The sequence below is a fragment of the Hipposideros armiger genome, unplaced genomic scaffold (assembly GCF_001890085.2).
Source record: "Hipposideros armiger isolate ML-2016 unplaced genomic scaffold, ASM189008v1 scaffold_48, whole genome shotgun sequence".
Lineage (NCBI taxonomy): Eukaryota > Metazoa > Chordata > Mammalia > Chiroptera > Hipposideridae > Hipposideros > Hipposideros armiger.
In genome coordinates, this window is record NW_017731398.1 from 1,753,470 (window position 1) to 1,762,374 (window position 8,905).

The window sequence follows — 8,905 nt, forward strand, 5'->3', positions numbered from 1 at the left end:
CCCAACCTTAGGCAGGTAGGACCGGGCCTCAAGAGACTTCACCCTGGGCCCATTCCTCCAGTACAGCACCCACGAGGCCCAGACCCCAGGGAGGCACACTGAGGCCACTGACCTTTAGGCCACGCTGGAAGGTGGAGATGGACAGCAGGGCCAGGTCTTGCTGCTCCTCAGCGTAGCGCACCAGGTACACGTAAACAAGCTTCTTCACCTGGGTGGGGGACAGCAGTTCTCTCAGCAGGGACTGGTGCCCCCACCCTGATTCCTCCAGTGGGGGAGAGCACCCCTAGTGTACCCCACCTTCACCCTGATCCACATCTAGTTCAGGGACATGTGGACAGAGTCTCTTCCTGGACTGGGGACATTTCTGAGCAGGTCGGGCACCAAGGGCTGGATGGTTCCCTTCCTCACCCCCGACCACCAGCTTCGGTTTCTTCCTGGTGGAGGTCGGCATGGACCCCTCACTGGGGAGTGCTCACCTCTATGTTCTTACAGGCCACGTTCTTCACCACAGCGGGAAACAGGTCTGAGGCGTTCTTTCCCCGGGCTATCATCTGGGTGGTGGGGTCAGGCCAGGGGAGAAGGAGAAGGGAGGAGGCCAGCACTCAACAGGGGAAGGTCCACACGGGGCCAAGGAGACTGCTCTTTGACCCCAGGCCCCTCCCCCAAGGCAGGTCCCCTCTTTCCCCCCTCACCGCCACGATCCTCTTCATGGCCTCCAGCTTGAGGGAATCCTTGTTGCTATCCAGCATCTCCTTCAGGTCATCATGCCTGGGGAGAAGCATAAGAGGTCAGCTGAGGGCACAGGGTGGGTGGGGGTGAGGCCATCAGTCAGAAGGATCCAGGCAGAAAGGAGAGACATGGGCAGGGAAGGCTCAGAAAGTACCCGGCCACAGGGGAAGGCCATCAAGTACCAAACAGGGGACTCAGGGTTGGGAGAAATATGTGGGTCAGCTAACGTTATGGGTTGAATTGTGTCCCCCTCAAAAAAGATATGTTGAGGGCTGGCCAAGTGGCGCATTGGTTAAGAGCTGGCTTGGGATGCCAGAGGGCCCCAGTTCAGATCCCACATATGAGGACCAGTGACACGGCCCTCCACAGCTAAGATGCTGAACAACAGCTCAGCCTGGAGCTGGGCTGCCGTGAGTCGCCGGCGACGGCGTAGGCTGCAGCCCCTGTGGCAGTGGGTTGCCATGGGCTGCCGTGTGTGTAGCCAGCAGCCAGCGTGAGCGGCCAGCAGCCGCAGTGAGCGGCCGTCCAGAAGCCGGCGACTGATCTGCCTCACCCGGGAAGAGCGCAATGATGGTGCCAACTTGGGCCAGTGAAGCAACGTCCTCCACAACTAGACTGAAGAACAAAAACGACAGCAACTTGTCTGTTCCCCTTCCCCCAATTCCCCAGCGCTGTTCCCATCCCCCAATAAAAATATAAAAAAAAAAAAGATATATTGAAGTCCTAATCCCTAGTACCCCAGAAGGTGACCTTATTTGTGGCTGTAATTAGTTAAGATGAGGTCATATTGGAGCAGGGTTGCTCCCTAATCCAGTATATCCAGTGTTCTTATAACAAGATGGTCTTGTGAAGAGTCAAAGATGTAGGAGAACTCCATGTGAAAATGGAGGACTGGAGTGACCCATCGATAAGTCAAGGAACACCAAAGATTGCCAGGAAACTACCAGAATCTAGGAAGCGGCAAGGTGGCCCTGATGACACCTTGGCTTTGGACTTATAGCTTCCTGAACTGTAAGACAATAAATTTTTGTCGTTCTAAGCCACCTAGTTTGTAGTACTTTGTTACAGCAGCCCTGAGAAACTAATACAGCCAGGGACATAGAGCCAGGAGACAAGAGGAGGGGCTTGGGGTGGGAAAGGTATGGACTCGGCCAGGAAATTGCCAGTTGGATAGATGAGAAGAACCTGGAGCCAGTGGAAAAGAACTGGGCGGCAAAGCAATAGCGGGAGGCGCTGGCCCCACCCTGACCCCACCGACCGAGCTGACTCCAATGACTGGATGGGTCCCAGGCATTCCAGTCTCTGAGATCACCTCACAGCAAAGGCCGAGCCATCACTCAACATTCAAGTTATTCAGGGAAGTTATAAAACCCTCACGGGAGAAATAAATGAAGATTTGAATAAATGACCCCTTGCACGTGGCTGAGGAGAATAAAGGTAGTCCCCAAACCAAGACACAGATTTCATGCAATGTCCATCGAAATTTCAACAGAGGCATTTTGTCAAACTTTGTGAAGTGACAGCAAAATTCATCTGGGGAACAAAAACAAAAACAATAGGTAATAACTCCAAAGAATATTTTGGGGGAAAAAGAGAACAATGGAACAGGGGCAGACAACTCACTGTAGCAGAATTCAAAGCACAGACCAACATAACAATGATAAAAACTCTGTGGTACCAGGTTAAAAATAGAAAGTCAAAGGGGAAACACTCCAAAAATGGACCTAAATTGATATATTAGGAATAGCTCACCAGTGTAAGAACCCCCCCCCACACCTCCTCCAAATAAATGCTGTTGGGACAACAGCTAAGCAGCAAAGAATTTAACTTGCAAACGTATCCCATACCAAAATAAGCCTCATATTTATCTAATAGTTACATTACTTTTAAATATGGAAAAGGAAGGGGATTATTTTTATCTTTAAGATCACAAAACTATCAGTAACAAGAGAACTAGGTTTAATTTTTTTAACTTTAGTTTATGAAAACTACATTAAAAAAAATAAGGCAACTGTGTTCATTTGCTATGGCTGTCATAACAAATGACCACAGACTGGGTGGCTTAAACAACATAAACTTATTTTCTTACAATTCTGGAAGCTAAAAGTCTGAGATCACGGTATCAGCAGGGTTGGTGTCTTCTGAGGCCTCTCTCCTGGGCTTGTAGAAAGATGGCTGCTTCTCGCTGTGTCTTCACAGGGTCTTTCCTGTGTGTGTCTGTGTCCTAATCTCTTTTTATAAGGACATTAGTCATATAGGATTAGGGCCCACCCCGGTGACCTCATTTTAATTTAGGTACCTCCATAAAGGCCCTATCTCCAAATACAGTCACATTCTGTGGGACTAGGGGGTAGGGATTCAACATATGAATTTGAGAGGGACACAATTCAACCTATAACAGCAATAAAAAGTAAAATATTGGGAACATGGTGAATAAAAGTTTAACATTCAAAATAGATAAAGTACTGATATGGATTTACAGGGCCCATATCCAGTATTTACCATGAGGGCTGCTGCCAAGCCAATCGCCATCTGCTTGCCCTTCCAGATAGACACAGCCCTGAGCTGTTGCTCCTCAATCAGCAAATAGATCATGGGTTGGTATTCCTTGGCCAGGAGCCCTGGAGCAGTAAACAACCTGCCCAACCATACTCAGAGGTCCCGGGCCAGTGGTCCAAGAAATGAACAGAGAATTGTGAATAAACCCATGGGAAAATGTGTCTACACAGCTGATAAGAGTTGTGGGGCGACTGATGCCTCATATTTCACCAAGACAATTCCAAAATGTGGTGACAGCAGCTGTGTAGGGGGACCTGCGTGTTCTCTAATCTCCCAGGTGACACTCGGATAACCCAAAGCTTTTCACCAGGCAGGAGAACCCAGCCTGGAGAACTGTTGCCAATGGTAGAAATTAAAAAGGAGCGTGTGGAAAGCTAGTCACAGAAGTGAGACATTTAGAAACAACAGAAAATCAGAAACTGGGGGTAGCAATATTAGGAAAGGAATAAGCGTGAAAATAGTCATCCAGAGGCCAATGTGACTATTGCTGATGCTGAGAAATGAGTAAGTGACAAATGCTAAGAGGAAGAGAAGAGCCCGGCATCACACACACCTACTCATAGGGCTGCATCTTGGAGGTGTGCGTGAGTGCTTAACAGATAAAAGGAGAAAAGACAGAAGGGGTGCTAAGAAACTCATGTTCCAAGGATTTCAGAAAGTGTCTTTCCTGAAGAGATTTTTGATGAAAAGCAAAATAGAAAGATGACGCCTTTCAGAACACAGAGGCCTTGCTAGCTGTCAGATGAAGGCAGCTATGCAGCCCCTGTCATGTCCATCTAAATCTCCACTTGGGGGGAGGGCATGCCCCCCAAACCAGAAGACACCATCTTCTCTCCCATGGCCAAGCCAGGTCCAGAAGACAACCACCTTGTTACTCTCCCAAACACAGACCAGGAGGTCAGCTCCTAGGGGTGCTGAGCTCAGGACAACAGGGGTGCAGAGAGAGGTCTAGACCATTCAGCTGGGCAGCTCTGAGGATCCAGGAAGAATGACAGGGCTAGGCACCACCTTCTCTAATATACAAATGCAACCCACTGCACCCCCAGGATCTTCTACGCAGATGCCCCACAGTCAACTTATACCCGACAGGCATCTACACACTCCAGCATCCCCGCCAAATGCCAGTACCGCCCACATGTACCACAGACACTCCTGCTATATACCCCCCCAGACATACCTACACCCAACAGATACTCAGACCCCCAAAGACACACCTACATCCCCAGACACACATACAATCCATACGTAACCCCACACACACCCACAGAAACAGTCATAGACGTATACAGGCACTTTCCACAAAAATACTCTTCACACATTAACCCCCTCACCGCTACAGACACCCACAAACCCATGCACATATCTCTACAGACACATACCCACCCAAGCCCTCTCCACGCTCCCCCCCACACTCATGCAGACATACACACCCCACACAAATATACATCCAGTACACACACATACACTCTTTTGACAAAACTTGGCCACTCCAGTCTCATTCACCAAAACGGCCACTGGCCTCCTAGTTGAGATTCTTGATGATGAATTGAGGCTTCTAAGATCAAACGCATCCAACCTTAGGGATCCTATGACCTCCTGTGAGGGAGCAGAGGGGTATCCTTGCCTGTCGCCCTGGGGTGACTTTCCTGGGAGCAGTGGCAGTTAGCTCTCTTAACTCTGGGTGTTCTCCAAAGCAGAGTTCCTCATACCCGGGTGTCCTCGCCACACCCACAAATGCCACAGGCCCTTGTCAAATGCACACGCCCCAGGCCCTGCACTGGGGCACCCACCCCGCCTAGTGCACACACTTCAGCCCGTGGGGTCCAGGCCCTGGGGACTGAGGGATCACGGGGCGCACAGGAGACAGCACAGACAGGACTGTCAGATGCCCACCAACACACAGCAGCTCCCTCCTGGGGAGAGGCCACCCCGAGTCCCATCCTCGCTCCCACCAGCTGTGCTCCCCAGAGGGAGGGCATGGCAGGGATGCACAGCAATACCCTGAGGCCATGAAACATTACTCTCCCCTAGTCAGATCCCCTTACACTCACCAGTCTGACTTGACCCCTGGCTTGGCCTGAGGGGCTCTCTGGGAGTGGCGGGGGGCAGCCAGGGGGGTAAAACATGGCATTTGAGGCCAGTCGTGCTCACCTCCCCCATGTACACCTTCCTCCCTCCCTACACCACACAATTCACAGGCCAGGAGAGGCTGGCCAAACTATACCTGAGCTTTATCCTGTCCCCAAACCTCACCTGAGCCCATCTCGCCTGGACCCAAAATGCCAGCCCAGTCCTCCTCCTCTTGGGGACATGGGTCTGCAGGAGTCTGGGCTGAGTGGCAGCTGCCTTCCTAGCTGTCTGGGTTGCGGGGGCCTGGGGTTCCTCTGTACCTTAGTGGCTGGCTCTGACTCTGGCCTTGGCCGGACTCTGGGCAAGGTCCTTCCACGGACGCTTCGGTGGCTGTGTCGTCCTCTGGTGCCTGCAGCCATCGAAGCTCTTCAGGCTGCAGGGCCTGGTACCAGGGTGGAGGCCCACCTTCAGGGGCCAGCACAGGGCTGGCGGCCTCCTGGTCAGACGCGCAGGTCCCTCTGGCCCCTGGCCTCACCACCGCCCCTGGGAGCTGCAGGAATCGCTGCATCGGGCACCAGGTCCTGCTCTGGGATGGGACTGAGCTGGCCAAGGAGCTGGGGATGCCTGTTACTGTCACCAGACAGTCCGCCCTCGAAACTCAGAAACCGGACACTGGCAGGGAGAGAGGCTCTGGTTTCCTTTTCACTGCTCAGAGACAAGGACTCAGGAGGGCGGGGGAGACCGGGGACTAAGCCAACCCTCAAGCTCTGGGCAGGAGACTAGGAGACTAAGGGGCAGAGGAGCTGATCCAGGCAGACGTGAGAAGTGCCCTCCTCAGCTGCACTCCCACACCACAGCTGGACCTCTGCCTCCCCAGATCCGCTCTTCCTCATAAATCCTGTGCGCTCCTTCTCACTCTGACCCTACCCCTCTAGCCTTCTCTTATCTCACCTTCCTCCCTACCTGGCCTAGTCCTCCCACCCCCAGGTCATCCCTCCAACTGCTCACTCACACCCTCAGCTCTCATCCCCACTGCCCTTACCTGTCAGTAGTGGTTGGCTTTATTCACTGTCATTTCAAATCCCCTCAATGTCAAGTTCCCACCCACAGCCTTGCCTTAGATAAACTCCCCCGCGGCCCCCAAACATCTATGCTCTTCTCTCCCCCTCCCTCTGGGCAGAGCTGGCCCTCCCAGTCCTCTCGCCCAGCTCTGTAAGCCGTCCCCTCTCACCACCCAGGGCTGCGTGCCTCCTTCCATCCCCTTCAGCCTCTCTGGCTCTACTGGCTCTTCCCCATCGGCAGTTAAACTGGCCCTTGGTTCTCCCATCCTAACACGCACACAAACGTTAACGCCACAAACAAAATAAACAAACCTCCTTGATCCAAGGTTCTCCCCAACAGCAACTCTTTCCCTCCTTCCCCTTTAGAGTCTAACTTCTTGAAAGCAAGCAGAATTCCCATTCACTGCGTTTTATTTATTCAGCTCCTATTCACTTTAACCTGGCTTTAGGTGCTGATCAGAATTTCGGGCATGATGTCTGCAACTTATATAATTCGGCCAAAATACACATGATTAGATGGTTAGGTAAAGCAAATCTGGCCCAATGGCAACAGTGGTTGAAGCCAGGTGAAGAGTGTATTGACTGCATTACTTATTCAACTTTGTCGTATGTTTAAAGAGTTCGTAACAGAATACTGTGGGGAACAATCTAGCTCCTCCTCTGACTTTGCCAGAACTGGTCGTCCGGGGCAGGGGTGGGGGAGGTGGGGGGTTGGGGTGTGTGTGTGTGTGTGAAGCAAGGAGGGGTCGCCCTGCTCTTTGTCAAAACCATGGTCACAAATCTCTTTCCTTGTTTGACTTGAGCTCAGTGGGCACTGACACTACGGACCGCTTCCTTCTTGAAACCATGTTTCCCCATTCTCTGGTCACCCCTAATGCTGGTGTCTTCAGGGTTCATACCTGTGCCCTGACAGAACTCATACACTCTCCCAGGGTTAATCTTGACTTCCTTCTGTGGCTTTCACGTTCTCCCCCCCCCCATCCTTCCCACCCTCCCTCCTGGAATCCAAAGCCTAATATCCAACTACCAAATGGACTTGAATGTCGGGTTCATGATCTCAGTTTGTCCAAAGCTGGGCTCAACACTATTTTCCACAAATTTCCTTGTCATATCTTTATTTCCAATCACACTGTGTAGAACCACCATCTATCTAGTTGCAGTAACTAGTAACCTGAGTATCATCCTTGTCTTCTGCCAGCCTCTTCCTCTCACCTCTTTTCCAATTAATCATCAGGTCTGTGGCTTCCACCTCCTTAATAGCCCTCCAATCCCCTGCTCCCCCCGCCATTTTAGGTCATCCTCATATCCTCCTCACCCCCAACTTCAATCCCCCACCCCCACTTGTCTCCTGCTCAGTCCAGCACACCCTCCAATCTCTTCTCCACAACCCAGACTGGGAGCCTTCTAAAATGCAGATCTGGTGTCACCTGGGTAGCACCGTTCAGTAGCCCCCACAACATTGGCATCGCCCCACCCAGTGGTCTGCACGGTGATTCTGGCCATGCTGTACCTGCATCTACAAAACATGTGATCCAGCTCTCCTTCACCTGCCACCTTCCTACAAGCTTTCCTCGGCCTAGAACGTCCCTCACTCTCCACTGTCCAGGGCAAGGGGCCAGCTCCTCTCCCTCTTCTCACTGTCCCCACTACACTGAATTGTCACTGACGGATTCTTCCTCTGTGTTCCCTCCTCCAGAGCCTTTTGAGGACTAGGGTTATCGCATGCTTATGGGTGTATTCACAGTGACCAGGACAAGACTCCATACAGTAGCTCCTTATATATTCTTGTTTCAGAATTAACGAGAGGTGATGGGGGGAGAGGCAAGTTAAGGTGGGGTTGAACTATAGGAGCAAGCGCCAGGTAAGAGATGGGGATAAGAACATGGGGCCCAGAATGAGAGAAAATGGGTTTGCAGGAGCCAGGCCCAAGAGGCCCTGAGTCTATACCCAGGGTCGGCCTTCCTCACGGACTCTGAACCCACCCCACATTCTTTAGGAGCCAATTCCCCACAAAGGAAAAAGGCTGGGGGCCTGTAATCCAAACCCACAGAAAGAAACGCCTGGGGCGGGGAGGGTCCGTCCTCCAGGAACACGGATGGCTGGCCCATCCCCCACCGCCTCCAACCCCCCTCCCAGGCCCCACGTCGGCCCCTCGGGAAGGGTGCTGGCCTGGAGACAAGGTCACAAGGCCGGGCCACCCTGGGAGTGGGCTGCAGGATTCCAGTTGTGAGCCGGGGCGGGGCCTGAGCTGGGCCTGGCCGAGGGCCGGGCGCTGTCCATGGTGCCGGCGCGTGTCTGCGAGGCCGGGCGCAGGCGCAGGACCCGGGAAGCCCCAGCCCTCTGCCCACCCTCTCTCTGGGCGACTCCCTCACCGCTTGTAGTCGGAGGAAAAGATGCCACCACTCGCCGGGTCGTGGCCGTACTCGGGCTCCCCGGGGCCCGCGGAGCTGCCCTTGTCCTCGCTGTAGGCAGGGGCGGCCGACATC

At 52.9% G+C, this 8,905-nt stretch overlaps 1 protein-coding gene across 1 annotated transcript in view; it reads right to left on the minus strand.

Annotated features, from left to right (window-relative positions):
- The window catches only part of AP3B2 (adaptor related protein complex 3 subunit beta 2), a 28,381-nt gene extending 19,477 nt beyond the window's left edge, over window positions 1-8,904 (minus strand). Inside the window, exons 1-4 of the mRNA XM_019639998.1 lie at window positions 8,792-8,904; window positions 693-768; window positions 477-551; window positions 113-208 (exon numbers count right to left, since the gene is read on the minus strand). Of these exons, the coding sequence (XP_019495543.1) occupies window positions 113-208; window positions 477-551; window positions 693-768; window positions 8,792-8,904 (360 nt within the window). The remainder of the gene's footprint in view (window positions 1-112; window positions 209-476; window positions 552-692; window positions 769-8,791) is intronic.
- Between the last annotated feature and the right edge of the window lies 1 nt (window position 8,905).